We start from the raw sequence: 23,490 nt of genomic DNA, 5'->3' as shown, positions 1-23,490 counted from the left end.
AGGAGAAACGTAGTGAAGCAGAACATATGTCACAGAGAGTCATGGAGCAGCACATCTTTATTTCTTTAATGTTTTGTAGAAGGCTGTGTGACTAATACAGACCCACTAAAACATGCTTAGAAGTAGGGTGAGTTGTAAGTGAGGCTGTAGGTGTGTCCATGTAATGAATGAACAGTGAAGGGCCTTCTCATTCAAAAGCAATTCACAGTGCTTTACAAATCAATAAGTTTAACACAGATACAGACGGACAATACACAAAAGAAACTGTAGGGGGAATATTTTCCATCTCTGCTTTTTGATTTCTATCCATACACCTACACAACTGAACCGCAGATCTCAGATGACTTATCACTCACTAGCTTTTATGTCACGGCTCCCACTTAGTAATGTATCAATGGATGTGAGTTGGGCCTTGCAAGTTCAGAGAATGTGTGGGCAGTGTTCAAACTGTTCGAAAAAAATGTGAAAGAGCCTGTTTAGCCTGCAGGGCAAACATGTCCCTTTGTTTCCATCTCCTGTTGTCCCATCAGACCTTGTGTTTCCTTCACCTGCATACTTGGAAACAAAGCATCATGGTTACTACTCCACCCGGCGCAACGAACAGGAAATTCCAGCCCGACCACCTTGAAGAGGACTGAAATGAAGACTAAAATGATAACTGAAGTGTTAGAATCCTTATAACAGTGTCAACAAATTGCTCGTGGTGAGGGACTCATAACAAATGACATTTTCCACTTCTAGAATGTACCACTATCTTTGTATCTTGATTGTTTGAAATGATAAAAGATAAAGGTGATTGAGACAAACAAACGTACCTCAGGTCATGTGGTGTGTCAGCCAAATTGAGTAGAGTTGTGCAAAGCTAGAGGTACAATATGATTAAAGGAATCCACTATAGAAGGATATAAGGGACTGTGAGTGGAAGAGACATTAACATGTGTGGATGTTCTTTATTAAATCTAAACAACAGAGGAGATTTAAATAAACATAAGAAGATAAAGTAGAGTGACTTTTTAAAGCTGTGAAGAAAATGTCCCTGAGTGAATTCATCATAACTTTGACACTAAGGTTTGTAGTCACTAAAGAAAAATAACTAGATTTATACAACTTTTATGGATGTGTTTACCCTTTTGACACAGTGATCTGCTTTCATAAACTTCCTCTCTCCTGTTTCTGTCACTGACTTACCTTATAAAACTAAAGACATTTGTATGTTCATTTAATTTAGAGGATTTACCAGCATTGTTTGCCTTTACTTCTTGTGGGCATGACTATCTGAAACCATAAAAGCAATCTTAATACAGGCCCAAGAAATTCCTTTAAACTATTTTTGAGTTTGCTTTATATATACATACGTAAAATTGTAGTTATTGGCCTGGCCCTTATTTCAATATGTTACAGCAGTGTAAGAAAATGTAGGCACCTCCTCTGGTTTTAATCTGAGCTTCATATCCTGGTTTGTTATGCCACAACTACGTGACTGCTATTGTACAAACAGATACAATCTCATGATTAAAAGAAGGAAGAAAAAACCCCCCTGAAATAATCCTCATGTGTTTTGATTTCATTGAGGTGACGTCATTGCCTACAGCTGAGCGAGACAGAACATCGTTTAAAAGAAACAACGAAATACACAGCACGATATTATAAGGGAACAGCTGATGTTAAACACTTATATGTGATGTAAAAAAAAAAATATTGACATGTGTGTGGGAGGATTTCGCACGCAGAAGACATGATGATGATATCCTCCACCTTTGGGGGAGGATCCCTCCACGTAACGCGTGAAGCAAACTCACTTGCTCTTCCTCCTTCAGCCGCGATGCATCACCAACGATGAAGCCGCAGCTGGGAGATGTCCCTCAGAGAGTCTGGAGTCTAGATAGAAGGAGAGACCTCTGATATTTCCTGTCGCCTGGATGTTTTTTTTGTGTCTTGAAATATATATTTTTCTGGCTGAAACCGTCCTTGACAGCGCTAGAGGATGAACAGCATTAGACAGGTGCCCACACGGGTGAAAAGCAGGCGGACTGAAGCCAATCTCGGAGCGGAGAGGGAGCATTTTGACAAGCAGCAGGTACAACTATCACACAGGGGGATTTGCTGGGTTAATGCTCACTGCGGGGTGCGAAACCTGCGCTTTTTGTTTTTATGTTACTCAGGCCTGCTGCTGCAGCTTTACCCGGGGACTGTGTGTGTGTGTGTGTGTGTGTGCGTGTGTGTGCGCGCGGTGCTCGCAGTGTAGCCTACCGCATAGGCCACGTTTCCAATTAACACCTTGACTTGGGAATTGAAAGTTAGATATGTGAATTAATTGACTGAAAGGTGTCTGTCTACTTGAAAAATGTACTATTGCTTCTAGCTATGGCGCGAGGCTGCAGATTCCCACCCGTGTCGATGTGTGTACGCGCGTGTGTACTTGTACAACTATCTTTGTGAGAACCAATATGAGTTTTACACCTTGAAAGTGAGGACATTTTTGGAAATTGAAGACTTTTTGGCCAGTCATTCAAAGGCCTGTTTCTGGGTTCAGACTTGGTTTTAAGGTTCAGGTTACAATAAGATAAAGGTAAAGGTGGGCGTTAGGCATGTCGTTGGGATGGTTAAGGTTAGAGTAGAGGACTAGGGACTGCATTATGTTAATGAGTGTCCTTGCACACAGGTGTATGCCTGTGTTTTTAAAATGTGTAAATCACAGAAGGGTAGAAAATAAATGATTTTGAGCCATTTATTCTTGCAATGTTTGACATTTGGAGGCATTTAGACTTCATACAATCACACACTTATGTTGCAACCTTGATTGTGTTCAATGGGGCAAATACCTTTTTAAATTAGGGGTCAATTTCTCCCTTGGCCTCCTATTATTTCTGACACAAGGATCCCAGAAACCGTATGTATCATTATACACTGCAACTTTTACTGTAAGAATTTGAACGTTTAAGTGTTTCGTTGTAAAACAGAAAATGAGCCACATTAGAATAAACTTGTTCATCACACACTATGTTTCAGAGGCCTGTGCCTAAAGTAATCTTTCAAGCAAAAATGGCAGAACATGATGTTTTCAGCCAATCAACTATGAGTCTGTTTTAATATCTTTGGGTTTTGGACTGACAAAGTAAGACATTTAAAGACATCACCTTGGTGTTTGACAAACTGAGATGGACATTGTGTTCTCTTATTTACTGAAATGTTAGAGACTAAACAAATAAACTAGAAAATAATCTGCAGATTAATCGATAAGAATAATTACTAGTTGCAGCCGTAATGTAGATGCATTTGACATAAAGACTGAAATCCAACTATGTCATTAGAGCGCTCTCTATAGTCACACTATTCAGTCCTGTCTTAAGTTGCTCATTAGTATCATGCTGATCTAGTCCTTCCTGTTTGGCCACCTTTCCTCCCTTACGGACTTTAGTTTTCCTGTCTTTAACGGCGTCATTGTTGGATAAAGCACTTAGGAATCAGGAAAAACAGTTTGACATATTATTACCCTCGTGGAGTACTTGGACATCTCGTGTGTGTGTGTGTGTGTGTGTGTGTGTGTGTGTGTGTGTGTGTGTGTGTGTGTGTGTGTGTGTGTGTGTGTGTGTGTGTGTGTGTGTGTGTGTGTGTGTGTGTGTGTGTGTGTGTAAGTAATGAGGTTTGTCTTGTGGAACGAACAGGTGCTTTGTGGCCTCTGGCTGTAACCTCACTGCAGTCATCCACCAAGAAAACTCTTAATACTTTTTACCATCATGCAAGATACTTTAATGTAGACAGTATTGTTGACTAAATGCTTAAATCTGTTAAAGATTAGCCAGCTTGTCATAGAGCTGCTGCTTCAAGTAAAGCACACAACCCAGTCTGACTTGTGAGATTCAAATGAGGTTGAATAACTATACAAGCTGTCTGGGAGGAGTTACAGCACTTTCAGTATTATGCTATCTAAAATGGGCTGAGCTTTTCTTCCGCTGGGTGTATGTTCATACGTCAGTGCTTTATTTGTTTTTGCAGCATGTGTAGCGGGGTGGAGCTGAGGTGCTTATCTTTCATCTTCCCCTTTTCTCACAAAATAGCTAAAATAAGTACAATGGAAAACAAAAAAAACCTATTTCCTCTCTACTGCATGTTTGTTGCCCTTAGTTCACTTGGTTAATGTTGCAGCATATTTGTTGATTAGCACAGCAAAAGTAGGCACAGTTTTTATTTCAAAACATGGAATTGTTGCCTTACTAGTTTCATGCTGTGCAACAAATGTTCCACAAGGAATCTTGTGTGTAAAGGACATATTCAAGAGTTAAATTGACTGCTTTGAGCTTCTGTTCTTGTTTAAATGAATGACTGTCGGGTGCCAATGTGCAAATGAAGTACGCAGTATGAGGAAGAATCTGACTGTGCGACTCTTTACTGCCTCCCAATTAGCATTTTAGTAGTAGTAGTAGTAGTAGTCGGGATGTGGAGTCTCAACTGCTGAACAAGTAGCCATATGTAGTTGCATTATGTACTGACAAAGCTATTTTCAAAAGGGCAAACTGTGCAACTATTGGTTAAATAATTGACCTGTTATGTTTTAAAAGGGTGCTGTTAGAGCTGCAACGATTAGTCAACTGATCGATTAATTGATCAACAGAAAACATTATCGCCCGCTATTTTGGAGATTTCCTGCTTTTCTCTGTTTTATATCGTATAACAGAATACATTTGGGTTTTTAGACTGACAATGCCAGACATTTAAAGACGTAGAAAGTAATCGGCAGATTTATTGATAATGAAACTAATCGTTAGCTGCATCCCTAGCTGCTGTGTGTAAGAGGAGCACCTATATTGCTCTGTCATATATTAAATGATAATGTATTTCTCTTGTCATAGAGTTTCTCAGTACTGCTGATTCATGCAGTACTCTCACTGAAACTCCTGCTGCACTGAGACTCTCGCTCCACTCTCCTGCGTTCTCTCCTCTTTATGTTGACCTCGCTACCAAGGTGAAATGTCTCACACAGCGTCCTCTGTGTTTGTGTGTGTGCGTGTAGTGTTTGCTTTCCCTCACTCCTGTTGCCAGAGTGAGCGTCCATGAGAGAGGGAAGGGGGATGGGACTACCGAAGGGTAAACACAGCTACTGAGTGGGAGTAGAGAGAATTAAATGTTGGTTATGATTGTTTCACACTAAAAACAAAAAAAAGGCAGCTGTGTTAAGCAAAGACGTTTTTTTGCAGTAATCTCTTATGTCAGCATTTGTCAACAAAAAGGAGATGATTCAAGCTCTGACTTCACCTTTGACCATGAGTCAAGTATTTTGAGCACACATGTAATGCTCATGTGTTATTTACAAACCATGTGCTTGTGATGCCCAAACTATCCTTAAATCACAGTAAATAGACCAAAATTAAAGTCCTAAACACAATGTAATCCTAATACTGTATCTATGACATGGCAGATGTGTTTTGGGCCTTGGCTTCCTTTTTTATGTTCAACAGCTACTCGTAATCATGAACATCATGTGAATCATAAGCTAATTAACCAGCTCTGCCAACTGGCCCAAAAATGGTCTGGTTGCTAAAGAACAGTTTATCTTTTGTTGAATATTTTAGTGGATGCAGTATTAATAATGAACTTACACATAACCTAATAATAAGACTTGACCTCTATCTATGCAACTATTCAATAGTTCTCTGGATTCTTTCACTCTTTCATACATTGTTTGGCATGAGTATTATAGTGGTTGCCATGTTTGTCTGCGGTTTCAAGGTTCTCCATCCTAGTCAAAAATCAAGGTTTATCCTTAAATTTAAATTCTTACCTCCATGGCAAATTGAAACTTTAAAAGTTTAATTTAAAACAGAAACTTTTAATGAGGATCTGTACCAGACAAAGATTTTTTCCTAATTCTGTAGAATGTAAATTGTAGGTCAGGAGGACATCTCTGCTATATTTTACACACTTTAACTAATATCACGCCTCCTAAAGAGTAAAGTAGACGGTACACCAGGTGTGTTTCTGGGCTGGAAGAGTGCTTTTTATGGATCTGTTTGTGGACGGATGAGCAGTTAGAAGCAGAGCAACACTAGATATCCAGTGTGGGCTTGTGTGTTCAGATTATTGCCTGTGTTGATGTGGGAGAGGCTGTGCTAGTTTAATTAGAAAAGGGACAAAAAGGCGGTAAGAGAGGAAAGAGAAAATGAATTCCAAGTAATGATTCCTGTCCAAAATGTAAACCCTCTTCCTGAAGAAGGATGTCTTTATGTATCCATATTGTACAATTGACGATGTTACTAACGGCCGAGTTGTTACTTTAAGTCTTGGAAGGCATTATCTCCTTCCCTTTGGTAAATTGAAGCACTTTTCCTTCGCATTTAGAGACTCAACTTTTGCCACTTGGATACTTCCAGGTCATCTCTCTGTTAGGAACCTTCCTAAGCAAAGAAGACTATTCGACCGCTGCCACTTTTTCACTGCTTTCATTGATTTATTACACTGGTCAGGTGACTTGTTAGCACTCTCGTTATTGCTACATGTAGCTAATAGGTGTGAGCTGTGCTAAAGTCTGTTTGTGACCTTGTCAACCCTAGTCTGTTGAATTAAGCTGATAAGGACCTGCAATAAGTGCTCTTGCCTCGGGGCATTATGTCTAGAGAGAAGCAGCACAGGTGTAGTGTTGATACTTCGACTTCATTAACTTCACACACTCTGCCACACCAGGATGTCCAAGCACATGGACACGCTGCTGAAAGGCAGAGACGACAAGGTAAGGTTGGAGGTATTCATGCAGCGTGGAGGGTGTAGACTGTGGCGGGAGTGTAGAGGCTACAGTAATGCTAGCTGGCAGCAGACCTTATGGCTGGCTTCGGGGATTAGTCCAGGCTTTCCCTCTCTCTCACTTCTCCTCTCTGCTGGTCAGAGGATTTACTGACGCTTGAACCAGATGCAACACAAACCCGTCAGGCAGTCAACAGTGTCATTATGTCTGGAGCGCTTGGACCGATTTGCTCCATTAGTAAAAAGTTATGTATTTCATATGACTTACCTTTGACCGTGCGTGGCATTAAGGAAATGGTATCTGTGTTTGTGTTGGTGTGTGACCTGCGTGTAGGTTGATTGAGGCTTGATAGTGAGACTTTGTATCAGGTGTGGTAGCGGAGCATTTCTCCATAATAGTTCAAAATGACAATCAAAAATAATAAGTAGTTAAATTCGAAGACTGATGGAGCTGAACGATATGACGAAAATATGTGATAACGTTGCATAATGCATTAACAATGTTACTTATGATAAATAGATATTTAAGTGTTCTTAGTTATGCCTTTCTGTTTTCAGTATACTACTAAAATACAACAAAGTTCTTGTTGGATTACAAATAAAATTAAAGGAAATGATTTATTATTATGAACTGAACACATGATGCACAAAATAAGTGATGGTTACATTTTAAAGTACAGTTTTCGACTGATACTCTTTCATCAAACTCAAAAATACTCTTGAGTGCAACATCGCAGTGTTTCGCGATGTGTTTATCGCGCAAGTTGACATTGAGATGACTATTGTGCGGCCCTGGAAGCTGACTTGTAATTAGAGCTGTAACGATGAATTGAATAATTGATCGGATAAAACGACATCTGATGAAGTTTATCTCTGAAATTTTGATCGTCATTTTTACTGTTTTCGGATGATCAGGTAATAATAGGCAGAATTATAGATTGTTAAAATAGTCTTTAGTTGTAACTTTTATTAGGGATTAATCGTTTGGTCTATAAAATGTCGGAAAATAGTGAAGAATGTCCATCCCAGTTTCTCAAAGTCCAAGGTGAGGTCTGTAAATGTCTTGTTTTGTCAGTCCAAAAGACATTCAGTTTAATATGAAATCTTCATATTTGAGAGGTTGAGAAAATTTTCTGTCATTTTTGAACCAATTCATCAATTTCTTTAATAGTTGGTGATTATACTTCTGTCGATTTCAATAAATCCAATAATCGTTGCAGCTCTCCATGCAGCCAGTGCCCATTACTTCCGCAGTAGCCTTGAACAAGGTCATGTCAGGGTATGTACACTGAAGGGCTCCAACGAGTGATTGTTTTCCAAAAAGCTGCGACACAGCACACGAGCCGTTGGTAATGTGTATTGTAACCGGTAACTCTGTGGAGTATTTGGTCACCCTCCAACTCTTGTCCTGCATTTGGTGTCCCTTCTCCTTTCTGTCCCTTTACTCGCTCGCTCTCTGACTGACAGCCATTCTGAATGTATGAGAGTCTCCCTGCAGCCTCCCTGCTCAGCGGCCATCTGTTGAGGCCTCAGTGCCAGGCTCTGTGTGCCAGAGCGCGGCCCCCATCCTACCCAATCTTCTACCCCAGCTGTCGGCCTTCCTCCCCCAACAAACCCCTCATTGTCACACGGGTCTCCATGCTAGCCCACTGCACTTGCCCTGTGTAAACGAGGAACTAGCAGTTAATTTGCGTCAGAAGCTGTCTGGGGGGGGGGGGGGGGGGTTTACTCTCCTATTAACCAGGACACCCCTCGCTCACTCTGAATGCCACAGTAGCTTCTCTGTGCTTTGTTGTGCGACCGTGTGTGGATCGGGGTGGGGTGGTGACTCCACGGTTTTTTCAATGTGTTAAAGAGGTTTTTGTGAGATTAAGGGCCTCTGCCACTGATGTATAAACCAATGTTTGACGGTAAGGCCAAAGATCCAGAGTCTTTTGCTGTCATGTATTGGTATGTGCAACTTTTATACATTTTTATTTATTCATGTAATCCTGTGATGGTGAAACTGGCTCGTTAGCATCATAAAAATACTATGTGCCTCAATATGTGTTTAAAGGTCAAAGTGCATATCACAATATCAGATTTTCACTACACATGGTCAAAAGAATTTACAATAACGATACTGCGATATCTATAGAAAATGTGAAAAAGAATGCCATCAGTCACATTTATCTTTTAAATGAGTTTATTGTATTTGTCTTTTTTCTTGGCAAATTAATTAAATTTGAGTGTAGAGGGTAACCATAACTGTCCAAAATGTCTAGTTGATTGCAACACCTCGGTGGGACATGAGACTGTAGAGCGAGTTATTCTCTGGAACAAGTGTTGATTACTTTTTAAGCACACTTCCCTCAAACGAAACACAGCACTGAATTAGGACCCATGGCGGGGCCCACCACAGTTTTTAAGCCTGATTTAGCTGTGGGTGGGTCACAGTTAGTCCAGGGTAATTGTGTTGTCTAGCCACAGCTTTGATCATTATGTAATTGTTATGCGTTTGGCAGTCAATGATTCAAATCTCCTTTGTAGGATCCCAAAAGGCGACATCCTGGTCAAGCATATTAGATTGAGGGTAGCTCTACATTCCTCTGCTGTGCAGTCGGGCTCAAATGGAAATTTATTTTAGTAGATAATTCAAATTGAATTTAAAAGACAGGAAGGAGGAAAAATAGAGATATTATTAATCCTTACATTTTCCCCTTGCCCCCTTTTTTTTATTTTTTATTTTTTAATGACTTACTATTTTCAAAGGAAATGCAGTTCGAACTGTGTGACGTCCTGCACATCACACAGCCCTGTGTGTAGAACCTTCTTTATCTTTGGCTTGCATCAAGTTTTGACTACATCTTACTTTTTGCCAAGCACAGCCCTAAGCACATATTCTGTAAGCCAGTAATGGATCCATGGTTATTTCAATATCAAAATACTGTGGAAAAAATGCATTCTTGTGAGTAAAGGTTTATTATGAAGCAGTGTCCGGATAGACTTTGTTTTCAGACTTGCGTGTGCAAGGTGCATTAAAGACCACTGAAGATTTTTCTTATGTGCACTGCTCTGTCTTTCAATCAATGGTTGATTATAATTCTGAATTACTGTCTGTTCTTGGTCAGTTAAAATCCAATTAATTTATCAATTTTAATCAAATGTATTTGCGTATTCTAATTGAAAAAAAGAGTTACAGTGCACAAGACGGTTACCCTGGAGCTGGATTCAGTGTCTTGCTCAAAAGCACTTCGGCAGTGTGGCTGAAGGAGTTGAACCCTCCCAATTGAAGGATTGCTTCCCCAGTCTACTAAACAAGAGCACTCTAGTGTAACATGACCACACCAGGCACTTATCATATTGCCTTTGGGATGTGGTGCACTATATCTGAGGTTCATTGAAATAAATGAATCTCTTTAGGGACACACATCCAACAGGGCAGAGATCCAGACTGTGTGTGTTTCTCTGTCGCTCCCTTTCAGCTCTTTTACAGCGACACCTGTTTTACCTGCTGGACAGGTTGCAGAGCAGCTCGCTGTGTGCCCTGTGGCTCTGATGACTCTCTCACGCAATCATAAAGCCGCACACATAACATACAAAAGTTATGTTAGCAGTTTTAGATATTAAAAAAAAACTAGGTTTGATTCATATCTTAATCAAGATGTTAGCGTTAAAGCACCGGCAAAGAAATGAAGGGAATTCGCATGACTTCCTTCTTGGATAATTTCAGTGGAAAATCATTTGGGACCATTTAGTCAGGAATACATCTGTTTTAATTGTAACCCTGAGGTTATTTATTTCATGCAGTAAACATCCTTAACATTCTCCCTCCATTGTGTTGAACTACTGTCTGTATTTGGTTAGTAAAATCAGGTTAACCTTAAGGTGAAAGTCGAAGCTCTGTCTGCACAACGCTGTGTGTGTGAGTGCAGAGTCATTGTTTCTCCAACTCATTCACGTCATTGCACAGCAGCTTGTTATGCGTTTTGACTCTTGATCTTTATTTACCTTCATGATCTGTGCGTTTGTTGTTTTGTCTATTGTAAGCCCGACAACCGATGCTTGTGTCGGTGGAGAAGCAAACCGTACAAGATATAAGACTAACTCCTCTCCTCTCCTTTCAGTTGAACAGCATCAGCAAGGCCATCAACTCCGCTGAGACGCCTGTGAAGGAGAAACATGCACGACGTATCCTTTTTGAAAAAACCTCAAAAGAAATCACTGTTCCAATCTAACGTCGGTAGAGTTGTTCTGTTCTGTGTGTGGTAGACATGTTGTCATTGTTTACCTTCATAGAGGGAAACATGTCAGCACAGTTAACATGTATTATTACATCTTAAGTTGGAGAATGTTAATTTGATGCATTTCCTATTAGAACAGAATATTAGGGTGGGCTTTAACAACAGGAGGCGCAATATAGAGGTTAACTATTGAGATACTACAGGGAGAAAAAGGCAATTTTATTGGATGTGTAGGGAGTGATGGGAATACTCAAAGCTGGGATGGTACACAAAGTGGTTACCATTAGGAATAATGTGTCCAACGAGGCTAACGTAATGAGATATAGATGGAGAAATATGAAGGATTACCTGGTATTTTCTTCTAGCTTTATATCATAACAAACCAGCCTCGTCAGTTTTTACATTTCATCGTGTGGGAACTGGCACATGTGTTGGTGGAGTAACCAGCTGTCCTGTGATAGTTTGAGCTTCCTTATCAACACAACAGGAATCATACTCGGGACTCACAGGGAGAAGGGAGCCTACACCTTCTGGTCCTACGCTCTGGGTTTCCCCCTGGCCAGCAGCTCCATCCTCAGCTGGAAGTTCTGCCACGTACTACACAAAGTCCTGCGGGACGGACACCGCAATGTACGGCCCCAAGTACCCTTTTCTTACTGCCTATTACTATCTGTGAAAGCTTTTCATCCTAAAATCCTCACATTTATTTAAATATAACGACTCAAGTTGTTCATTTAATCTGTCACCTTCACAGGTTCTACAAGACTGCATGAGGCATCACAGTTCTCTAGTTGAAATTGGGACACTGTGGGTGAGTCTTTACATCTTTTTTTATTACTACTTTTAAAAATAATGTCAAAAGAATGCAGTAGTAAGATGCGTTGTTGGTTAACTTGATATCCTGTGAAGCCTGAAATAATCCCCCTCCAGTAAGAGACATAGATCTTTCTATATTTGATTAAAATCGTGTTCATATTTGTATTATTTGTGCTTAATTCTTCCTTCTTTACAGAGCAACCTCCATGACAAATACGGACAGCTGGTGGCTCTGTATACCAAACTGCTCTGCACAAAAATGGAGTTTCATGCGAAGGTAAAGGAATCCTCTGTCGTTTGTCACACCACAAGGTGCACAAGGTGGATGATTTAGCAAAATGTTAGGAATTCACTCTGTGAATGGGAGTATGAACTAAACCTCTCAAAAAATGTACCTCTGCAGCATTCAGAAATCCCACCGAACCTGGAGGCCACAGATGAAGTCCTGGAGCGCACTGCAGGAACCGACGTTAATAATGTGTGAGTAAACAAATACTGCAGAACGTTTTTAAGGATCTGTTTGGCCTTAAATCCTCAATTATCATCATCATCAGTCATAAGCATAGCCAGTGCCACACAAATGAGTAACTGAATAAACGGACAAGCCCTGCTGCTTGTTCATTTCATCAGGGTCACATCATTGTTCCTGAGTGGGGCCTCGTTTCGGTATTAACAGAGGTATCATCTTCTCTCCTGCAGGTTCCAGCTCACAGTGGAGGTGTTTGATTACTTGGACGCAGAGCTGAGGCTGGCCGAGACAGGTGAAAAAAAAAAAAACCCTCCTCTCACCTCTCCCCCATCCTACTCTTCCAAGGAAGAGAAACTTGAGCTACAGTAGAGGACTGCAGCCTGCTGACATTATCTATTTATGTACAAAAGCCAAGAGCCCTTTGAAGAAAGCTACTGTTGCTGTGAGCTACTCTTGTTCTGTCTGTTGTCACACGGACTGTTGTCTATTTATTAGAAAGTGATTTCAATCAGGTGGTTCAACTCAAGTGCTCCTGCCTAAATTAGTTTTAACTGGTGAGGAAATGCCTTCAATTATGGAGCATTAAGTGTATTTCCTCCAGTGCAACTGCAATGGTACGCTCCTCCCATGCCTGCAGGGTGAAGACCCAGGATTACGTCTTCAAAAATAATTCGTAGTGTACTTGTACTCTGTGGGTGTAAGACATGCGTTCTCAGTCTCAGCACTATGTTCTGGAGTCATTGGCACAAAATCTCCTTACTAATGTTTGCATTTTTCTGAAAGTATGTGTCGCTGCCTCAGCAGTCAGCAAGCCACTCTAGAAACAAGAGAACCGAATGTGAAAACTAACTCTGCAACAGTTACTGACTCAATGGAAGAGTCTGCACTTTATTTTATCAGGATGATTTACCAAGTAGGTAAAAGTACCTATGTTTGCACCACAAGAGATCAATTATCTAAAGAGGACTGGACATCCAGCATCTAAAAGGGGGCTGCAGCACAGAAAACAAAAAAAACAAACCAAGTACACAACAAAATGTTTGCTAAGTGTCTGAAGGGATTCTTAACATTTACTGTACGCTCCTGTCTTTTATCCCTCCCCCAGTGATCCGACAGCTCAACACATCCATCGCTGTCTCCACTCTCACATCAGGCCAGTGTCGGCTGGCTCCACTCATACAAGTCACCCAGGACTGTAGTCACCTCTACCACTTCACCGTCAAGCTGCTATTCAAGCTGCATGCCTGTAAGAACAGTTCCCTCATAGCCTATAATTTGTAGGATAAATGTGTTAAATGGTCTATATCACATTTAAGCTATTTAAAGATAATTTTTTGTCTCAAAGCATAAAAACTTTATACCATATTGTGGATTTCAGGTCTCCCCGCTGACACCTTACAAGGACACCGTGACCGTTTCCATGACCAGTTTCACAGGTAGGTCATATATGGCTTGATGCAATGAATGAATGAGTGATCATCTCAAAGTAGAGAGAGTTATTCATTTACTAAAGGAAGTGTGCAACATAATACTGCCTCGCCCTGCAATGCCCATGCAAATGTGCCCATCACTGCTTCCCATCCCCCACCCTCTGTGGAGTGTCCGTCTTTGAGTTCAGAGAGCAGTCCCCAGGGTTGGGGGAGATGATGCCATTAGATTCTCACGTCTAATATTTATTCCAAATGATGTAGTTGCATTGTTTACCTTATGCTTCGTGTTTCTTTTTACTACAATGACACAGTTTGCCATACCTGCCTGTGACCAGGGGGTGTCAAAATGTCTGTATATTAAGAAATAAAGCAGTTTATTAACTTCTAATGCCACATTTTGGAATTTCTATTCAATTCTTTACTCATGTGCCACAATAATGTACTGTTTTTGAGTTCAAATATTTCCATTTGGGGGCTTTTCCAAGAAAATACTGATATATGTATTTGTTTGCAATTAAATCAGCATAGCCTAGGCTATATATATTTCTGCCACCCCTTAAAGTCTGCATGCCATCGTCTTGCCACCTCACGAGTATTTTGCTAGATCCGTCACTTTACCTGCCAACTGTAATAAAACACATGAGCGATCTATAATGGGTCTAAAAAATATTATATTCTATTTACTTGTTGTCCTTTGTCCCACAGCCTTAAGACCTTCTTCAATAAAGCCAGAGACATGCAGTACTTCAAGAGACTGATCCAGATCCCCAAGCTGCCTGATGTAAGAGCGCAGAGGGATGGGGAGAGGTGGGGTGACTTTAGCGCTGAGGCTTGGACGTCAAAGACCTCTTGATAAATTCTACAGTCTACAAACTGGGGAAATTGGCTTATTTAAATAGACCACTACGTTGTTTTGAATCGTGCCATGAAGATTTACTCAGTTGACCAAAGCTAAAATGATAACATACTGTTACAAGTTTAACTAATACCCACCTTTTGTCTGTCTCCGTGTCAGTCCCCACCTAACTTCCTGCACGCAGCCTCACTGGCCAAGCATGTGAAGCCAGTGGTGGTCATCCCTGATGAGTACGAAGCAGAGCAACCAGACGACGAAGATGACGATCCAGAGCCACTCATCGAGGTTAGCGATGTCTCAACATCCAGCCTTCAGCCACAGCCACAGGTATGGCACATAAGTCACAGATGCATGTTTTCAAACAGTCGCTAATACAATAGTACCATGATGTTGTGTACGCTTTCTTTCACTTACTATTTTTACTTTTTCTCAGCAACTGGACATATTTGATCAGACGTTTGGACCTCCGAATGGAGGCTTCGATGACCGGTGAGCCTGGGTGTTTTTCACTCTAACATGTGATTGTCAATCAGACCATTTGGTTCCAGTGCACAATGTGTGCCACTATGACTGACTATGTGTTTTCTGTCCGGCAGGGATCTCCAGATTGAAAGCCTGAAGCGGGACCTGGAGATGTTGAGAGCAGAACTGGAGAGAGTCAAAGCAGAAGTAAGGACTGTTGGTACTGACTCACCTATTGCTTAGGTGGTTTTTTTGACAGTCTTGCATGACAGTAGTGGGCATTATTATCTATGTGCAAAGGAATCTGGGCCATGTGTTGGGTGGAGGCAAAATGCTGCTCCTGACATGTGGAATGTGGCAAGTAGCCTCTGAACGAGACAGGGGCGTCCAGTTGAGACTTTTGACGTCACAGATGAGATTCCAGCTTGCAACCTATTATTTGCATGTCATGCCTCCTCCTTCTGCCTCGTGTTTTTATATTGCTACAAAAGCAGACGTAAAGTAAAAACATATAACGTATAAGATTTGCCCGGGTTCAAGAGATGAGCTTGTTGTGTTTGTAAAAATAAATGCATTTTGTGAGATGAAAATATCAAGATTGTCCTGTTGAATATTGAAGCTGGATTTGTACTGGCCCCCAGTAGATCATTACTAATGTGCAGATCTCTCCTTTCCCCTCCTGAAGGCTCAGCGTTACATCACACAGCTGAAGTCCCAAATCAACAGTTTGGAGGCAGAACTAGAAGAACAGCGTGCACAGAAACAACATGCTTTTGTGGAAAATGAGCAACTGCGCATGGAGCTGGAGGCTACGCGTCGCCGAAACGCAGAACATGAGACCTCGCAGGTCGTCTTCGTTGAAGCAGAAAGTAAGACGTACAGTCAACACTGTCTGTCAAATACATGGATAAAATATGGTCATCTGCATACGATAATGCTGTCATCTCTCTGCGCTGTGCAGAAAAAGCCCAGGCCACTGAGCAGCGGTACAATAAGTTAAAGGAGAAGCACACAGAGCTGGTGGCCAGCCATGCTGAATTACTTCGGAAGGTACAGACAGACTGCAGGCCAGTGTTTGGTTTAAATTAGATGTCAGCACCTGGCTGTGTGTGGTAACACTAAATGTGTTAATGTGCCGACAGAGTGCAGACACTGTGAGGATGCTGTCAGCAACCCAACAGACACAGGAAGAGGTGGAGAGGACTAAATATCAGCTGTCGTTTGAGGTTGATCGAATAAAACAGGAAGCTGACATGAAGGTTTGGGGTTTTTTGGGGGTTTTTTTGAAAGACAGAGATTCAAATGTAGCAGGGATGTAAATAATGCTGTTTTGTTGTGCACTGTAGCTGGAAGAACAGAAGTTTGAAATGGAGAAGCTGAAGAGAGAGCTGGAGGAGAAGTTGGCAGAAATGATGCGACTCAAGGGGACTCTGCAGAGCAGCGAGATGGTGAGTGTTCACCTGTAATGTTATAACTCAGCTAAACATCAATGAGGTTGTTTCTGATTCGCCACCATTTAGTATTTAGAGTTGTTCTGTGTTTGGAGGCTCGAGGCATGTCATACATTTCCGGATAGAGTTTCCTTCCGACGCTCACGGCCATCTGCCTCTTCTGGCTTCTCTCATCGCTCTCTCTCTTTGCCAGACGTCGGAGCAAATGAACAGCTCAGTGACTGCTCTGCAGGCGGAGAAGGAGCGTCTCATGCGATCTGTAAGTGAGAAGGAGGCGGAGCTGTCGTCGCTGCGGCAGACTGCGCAGGTGCAGCAGTCGTCACTTCAGCAGGAGCGAGAGAGGAGCGGCAGGGAACTGGTAGATCTTCAGGGCAAACTGCAGGAGAAGGTCAGTCAGCAGCAGAGATGGGGTCTGAACACTGCAGGGAAAGTGTGCTGTAGTGTAATCTGGAGTGAGCATCTTCCCTGCTTCATCAGGCTATGTTGTGTGGAGCATAAACATGAAAATGAACAGAATAGCTTATTAGGCATTCTATGAAAACGGTTCACATAAATGGTCACCTAAATAAGTACACAGTCTTTATTTAGTCAATTTAGTCTAACACTAAATCGTATTGTTGATGAAACTGTATCATTGGGTGCAATGGGATCTCTATGTAGTAACAAGATTGACTGTCATGAGCAACAATGTAGTTTATGTATGTCAGAATAATTCTCTTGTCATCAACGAGTATTAAACCATACACGTATGTATGTTCTTTTGAATGTGTATTTGTGGATGTAGTCGAGTCAGGAGGAGCAGCTGAAGCAGAGGCTGCTGGAGGAGCAGTTTGTTCTGCTGCAGGGTACCATCACAGAGGCTGAGAACATCATCCAAGATGCTGTCGCTAAACTGGATGATCCGCTTCATATACGCTGCACCAGCTCACCAGGTCAGACGCATACTCTGTTAGTTCAACAAACGTGTGTGTGTGTGTGTGTGTGTGTGTGTGTGTGTGTGTGTGTGTGTGTGTGTGTGTGTGAGTGAAAAAAGACCATGACCCTGGCAGGCTATCCAAGATTATATATTGTCTAATCTGACTCGCTAGAAATCTTTTTTTATTCAATCCTCTGTTTGTTCTCGAAACAGCAGATTATCTCGTGAGTCGGGCGGAGGCCACACTGGGCTCAGTAGACAAAGTGAAAAAGGGCCATGCAGATTATCTGAGTAACATGGGAGGTGAGTTTGCTCTGCTTATGATTCAACATGATCCTGCTGACCTCATGACAGTTAGCGGCTTGTTTGTTAATGTGGCAGACTGCTCTCGTACTTACTGTATGCTCTTGTTAACCAGATGCTGGAGGACTGTTGAGGGCTCTGACCCAGTTCTCCCACTTGACTGCGGATACAATCATCAACGGCAGTGCCACTGCACACATGGCACCCACTGACCATGCAGACCGTAAGGAACATCTGGATTACCTACCTATACTTGTAGCCATTCATCCACATGTAAAGCTACATATTCGTTGTGTGTGTGTGTATATAGATATATAGATATATAGATATAGATATAGATATTTCCAGATTGAATTTCAAACCTCAACTTTTAAGTGCCACAAGCTGCATTTGAAGAGTGAGTTTTAGATGTCAGTGTAAAAAGAATGCAGCATTATGTCTGATCACTGCCCTTTTACCCCCTACAGGATTGACGGAGAACTGCAGAGGCTGTGCCACTCAGAGTCTGCAGTTCTTCAAAGACCTGAAGTCCAAGACCACCCTCCCTGGCGCAGACACTGCCTCCATTCGCATAATCGTTCAAAAGATCCTGAACTTGGGCCAGGTGAGAGTAGAGCTGCAACTATTGGTCAAATATAATTGCCCTCTATTTTGATAATTGATTCATTGATAAAGTAATTTGTCATGCTACAATGGCAGATAATTCTGTCTCAACCATGGAGCTTTGCTGCTTTTCTCTGTTTTTATATCATATTAAGATAAATATCTTTCTGGTTTTGAACTGACAAAACAAGACATTGCAAAAACATCACTTTGAGAAACTGTGATGGACATTTTTATACGATTTCATGACATTTTGTTGACCAAATGATAAATCTAGAAAGTAATTGGCAGATTAATCCAATAATGAAAATAATAGTTGGTTTCAGCCCTGTGTGTGTGAGTGTGAGTGTGAGAGAGTGATTTTATAACATTTGTGTTTTCCCCAGCAGTGTTTTAAGTCCTTTCCACTATTGTTCACTAGATTTTTTTCTTCATCATTGCTAATCATTTTTCCTCTTGTTATATCTAGGAGCTGCGGCCAAAAGGCATGGATGTTCGTCAGGATGAGCTTGGAGATCTGGTCGACAAGGAAATGGCTGCAACATCTGCTGCTATTGAAGAGGCAGTCCGCAGGATTGATGTGAGTAATGTAAACTTTAAAATGTGCTAACATTATCTGAAATGAATTTACCTGTAATAATGTGCAGTGTATCTATTGTAACTGATAAATGTCATGTATGGTTCTGTACTTAGGAAATGATGAATCAGGCACGAAAGGACACATCAGGAATTAAACTGGAGGTCAATGAAAGGTTTGTTAATTTTTATCAATAATTTTAAAAAAGGTTCCCGTTACTTGTACTTCCCTGCAGGGTATATTTTTATTTTAACCAACTTTAAGTGAAACGGTGCATGTTTCAACCATTTGGCATGACAAGGAGGTCTCGACCCCTTCCTCCAAACAAGGCAGTAATGAATTGCACCTCAATAGTGATGCAATATTCCTCACTTAGAGATGCAAACACCGCCTCCCAGAACATGCCTACATATGTATATTTTGTTTTAACTCTACTATTTCACCCCCTTTACAGAATCCTCAACAGCTGCACAGACCTGATGAAGGTACTGTAGTTTGATGTGGTACAACTAATATACCGTATGTGCTGTACTGCCATTTATTCAACGTCCTACTAAACATTTGTTCTTTACTTTGGTTCTCTTCTGTTATCATCTACTCTTCCGTAGGCCATCCGCTTACTGGTCATAGCATCTACAGACTTGCAGAAGGAGATTGTCGAGAGTGGGAGGGTGAGTCACACTGTTTCTAATTTTGAATCCAAAACTGGCAGCTTGCTTTTGAGTTCAACAGCTTTTGTTTCTGAGATCTAACAGGACTAACAGTACAATTGTTTTGCTTGTTCAGGGCGCAGCCACCATTAAGGAGTTCTACGCCAGAAACTCTCGCTGGACTGAGGGACTCATCTCTGCTGCCAAGGCTGTGGGATGGGGAGCCACAGAGATGGTGTAAGTTATACAGGACATATTTTATCTTTACTTTTTTGTAATGTGTAAACAAATGGTCCTACACCGGATGTAGCTCCTTGGCTAACATCAAAAACAAGAGTAAATACTAAGAAGGTTCAGATTTTAATTTAGTCTTTAATCTTTGTCAATGAAAAGTGCATACATGTGCCATTTGAACGAAAAGATTATTGCAGCTGCCAGAGCTAGTTTTTCAAAGGACATTGCTAGAAATGTTAGGTAAGGGTAATATTAGATTTTAACTACACAATTATTGTGGTCAAATAATTCACAATAGCGATATTATTGCGATACCTGTAGAACATTTGAAGAAAAAAAAAAAATGCATGTATTATTAACAAGATATTAATATTGCATTTTTTATTCATCATGTTAGCGTCAATACCGGTATATTAGCTCAGGCACAATAAATATCTTTACCTGCTTCCTCACAGGGAGTCTGCTGATAAGGTGGTGCTGCACACGGGCAAATACGAAGAATTGATTGTCTGCTCCCACGAGATCGCTGCCAGCACAGCACAACTGGTAGCTGCCTCGAAGGTAACGCTTTAATTTCCAAGAGGAATACAATGATAAACAACTTTTTGAGATACTTTACATTGTATTACGCTAATGAGTTTGTTGGTTTAGTGTCCGAACTGTGTCCTCTCATCTCACTCGAGCCCTGTCCTCTGCACTCAGGTTAAGGCGGGCCGCAACAGTCAGAGGCTGTCGGCTCTCCAGCACGCTTCTCGCCATGTTAATGAAATGGCAGCTAATGTGGTGGGCTCAACGAGGACGGGCCAGGAACACCTAGAGGAAAAAGGTGAGTACAATGGGATCTGTATGCGAGATCATTGTAGACTCTGATGAGCATATGTTTAATAAAAACACTCTTAATGTGCAGAAACCATGGACTTCTCTGGGTTGTCCGTCATCAAGTTGAGAAAAGAAGAAATGGAGTCGCAGGTACGTCATGGGACTCTGAGTGGTTTTAATTAGTGATTGCAAAAAGCTGCAAGCGTATGTGTGCCTTACGTTTGATACTTTATGTTAGATACTGAAAACATTCAATCCTCATATTTCTTAGTAAATTGAATGAAATATTGGCATGTAATTCTCCATGCATCATCTAAACACAGGTTGTGTCACATGTATGTGATCTGTTAATTAATGTGCTCAAAAAGATACTTTTTAGAAGTGTGTGTGTGTGTGTGTGTGTGTGTGTGTGTGTGTGTGTGTGTGTGTGTGTTTGTTGCTAGGATGAGGTTTGACGACAGAGCTTTGCGATCTTATCTAAAACTGAAGGCTACCTATTGAAATTCATATGTTCTGCCATAAATACATTTTAAGAAAATGCAGTTTAACAGTGAAAGATTAAATGTAAGCCTATAATACTTATCTGATGACCTGGTTTATTTTCCCATCTCGCATAAATGAGCTGGACATGCAACTCGTTTGACATGTTGAAGTCATTAAATAACCACCCGTTTTATTCGTCGCCCCGCAGGTGAAAGTGCTTGAATTGGAAAGTCAGTTGGAGAACGAGCGTCTGCGTTTGGGCGAGCTGAGGAAGAAGCACTACGAAGTGGTCGGAGTCCCTTCAGAGCAGGTTTCTGACGGGAACAGCCAAACCTCCTCGTTGGCCTATCCTGCCACCATGTCGCCAAAACCTAGCAAGCCTACTCTTTCTAAAAAGCCTGCGTTGGCCCAGAAACCCAACGTACCACCAAAAGCCACGGTAAGAGCTGTGAAATGAAGGCGGTTGTATAAGAGAAAATAAGATGCAACTTCATAAACAGGAAGACGATCCAGGCACTCAAAGTGAGGAGTAACCACAAGGAAGGAAGTGTTAAAAAAAAAGAAAACGTCATTGTTGTGGCTAAATCATTAAATGGCCAACATGATCCGAACACTGTTGGTCTTCTTCAGGACTCGGCCTGTTGGCTTGCTTAATGATGTAGCCACAACACTAAAGGTTTTTTAATATCCTCTTCCTCGTGGTTACTTCTTACTTTTTGGAGTGCCTGGATGACCTTCCTATTTTTCGTTTTCTAAGAGCACCCAACACATCCTTCATCTATGATTTGAGTTTTTAACAGAGCAACTAGTTATCTGTCTTTCATAAGAAACAACTTTTTGTTAAATCTTTTTTTTTCTGTATGTTGCAGTTCAAGTAATGCCTGAGCAGAAGAGGAACATTCTCCACTAATGGATGGTTGGATTGACCAGAGAAGGGTCCTCTTGTTGTAAACATACGGTTCCTTTAAGTTGCATGCTGACAATCCTCTGCCTCGTCCTACATCTCACTGTTCTCTCCTTTCTTTCTTTCTCTTTTTTTCTCGCCAAAATGGACCAGAAGCCTGATTTTTGACCCTTGATGCCTGTAAGGGATAGGTTGTTGTTACCCCCCACCTCCTTCAACACATACGCCATCCAGGCAGAACCCTTTTTTTTTGTATTTGGCATCAAGAACAAAAAAGGTTAATATGAGACTTTTAGGCTGTGTGAAAGTATATTTTTAGATGATGATGATGCTACTGCTGCTTTTACAATACAAACCTTGATAATAACTACAAATTGACAGAATGTCAAGCGTTAGATTTCATCATGCTTTAGACAAACCTTTTTGCACAATATTTTGGACGTTCATTAAATGAGCACATCACATTTTTCTTAATGTGTTATTTATGTTGTGGTGAGCGGTAAAGGAAACTGGGGAATCACATTGTGTGCGTTTATGTTGCTGCAAAGGTTTTACATACCTCTGACTTCATTATGGACACTTTTCCTCTTATGTGCAAAACAGCTTTCTTTCTCAACAGTACAAGATTGTCTCAGAGGCCTTGTAATGTAATGTTCTAATGCATTGAATCATACCTGTAAAGACATACAGTCTGTATAGGAGTGTGCCACTTGCACCAACTATAATTTATATCTACACATCTCTTGAATGTCCCTTCTATTATAGGATAACCTGGATATTATACTCAAGCATATAGATAGACTTCATGCTTGCACACAGAAATTGGATGTAGCTGACCTTAATTATCAAATGCTTCTTTTAGGCTGAATGAAGATTAAGGGTTAGTTAATATACAATATAAAGGTGTTCAAGTTCTCTTTGCCTCTGGCAGTTTTTCAAACAGGGTCTTAAATGCATCTTTATGTTCTGTCCTTTCCTCTGTACGAAATGTCTTTATACACTCAGATCTATTAATATATTTTAGTAAAGATAATAGTGGTTTCTCCTTGTAAGACGTGTAAATGTCAAACAAATGAACAATAAATATTTGATTTAAAGTCCCATTGTGTTACTTTGTCTTGTTCCGATCCTATTAACCTTTTTTTCTTTTTAGTTCTTTGTTCAAAGATTTGATCCATAATGAAATTATCACACATAAAGCACATTCAAGAAGAAACAAAGAATTTAATGTTTCAATCAATTTCTTTTTCAACAATATTGAACAGGCTATATACTATTATCTCTAAGATTAAACTAAACTAATTTGTCAGGCTGGTACAATTAATCATAGTTGACTAATTTCGCTAAAACTAATGAAAATGACTATACAAATAGTAGAGATATTGGTAAGGTTGGTAGCTAAAAATTAAGAGAAATATTCTGTACATGTTTTTCTTTTTATATTTCTACCAAGAAATTCAATAAATGTGTATGCATTGGAAATACTTTAATACATTTTATCTCGAATGTAATTTGTTTCATTTATTGCTTATTATAGGCTGCCCGTAGGCCTAACTAAA

At 40.7% G+C, this 23,490-nt stretch overlaps 1 protein-coding gene across 1 annotated transcript; it reads left to right on the top strand.

Annotated features, from left to right (window-relative positions):
- Nucleotides 1-1,938: 1,938 nt before the first annotated feature.
- On the top strand, nt 1,939-23,032 carry hip1rb (huntingtin interacting protein 1 related b). The gene is made up of 32 exons (XM_029440325.1): nt 1,939-2,077; nt 10,842-10,905; nt 11,446-11,588; nt 11,713-11,769; nt 11,971-12,051; nt 12,178-12,254; nt 12,474-12,535; nt 13,349-13,489; nt 13,622-13,679; nt 14,379-14,454; nt 14,689-14,856; nt 14,963-15,018; nt 15,126-15,198; nt 15,677-15,860; nt 15,953-16,041; nt 16,134-16,250; nt 16,338-16,439; nt 16,636-16,830; nt 17,227-17,374; nt 17,575-17,661; nt 17,777-17,884; nt 18,129-18,265; nt 18,734-18,844; nt 18,958-19,016; nt 19,296-19,326; nt 19,450-19,512; nt 19,628-19,728; nt 20,181-20,286; nt 20,428-20,551; nt 20,633-20,694; nt 21,236-21,466; nt 21,897-23,032. Exons 1-32 carry the CDS (start codon nt 1,985-1,987, stop codon nt 21,903-21,905), a joined length of 3,213 nt encoding a protein of 1,070 aa, XP_029296185.1. The 5' UTR covers nt 1,939-1,984; the 3' UTR covers nt 21,906-23,032.
- Nucleotides 23,033-23,490: the final 458 nt, after the last annotated feature.

The sequence above is a fragment of the Cottoperca gobio genome, chromosome 9 (assembly GCF_900634415.1).
Source record: "Cottoperca gobio chromosome 9, fCotGob3.1, whole genome shotgun sequence".
Classification (NCBI taxonomy): domain Eukaryota; kingdom Metazoa; phylum Chordata; class Actinopteri; order Perciformes; family Bovichtidae; genus Cottoperca; species Cottoperca gobio.
This window is presented reverse-complemented; position numbering and strand designations above follow the sequence as displayed.

What these genes read in the sequence shown, in the direction of transcription:
- hip1rb (XM_029440325.1), top strand. Translation starts at nt 1,985, where the DNA reads ATGAACAGCATTAGACAGGTGCCCACACGGGTGAAAAGCAGGCGGACT. An exon ending in AATGGAGGCTTCGATGACCG is followed by an intron (nt 15,019 to 15,125) that starts GTGAGCCTGGGT and finishes TCTGTCCGGCAG; the next exon opens with GGATCTCCAGATTGAAAGCC. An exon ending in GCTGCACAGACCTGATGAAG is followed by an intron (nt 19,327 to 19,449) that starts GTACTGTAGTTT and finishes ACTCTTCCGTAG; the next exon opens with GCCATCCGCTTACTGGTCAT.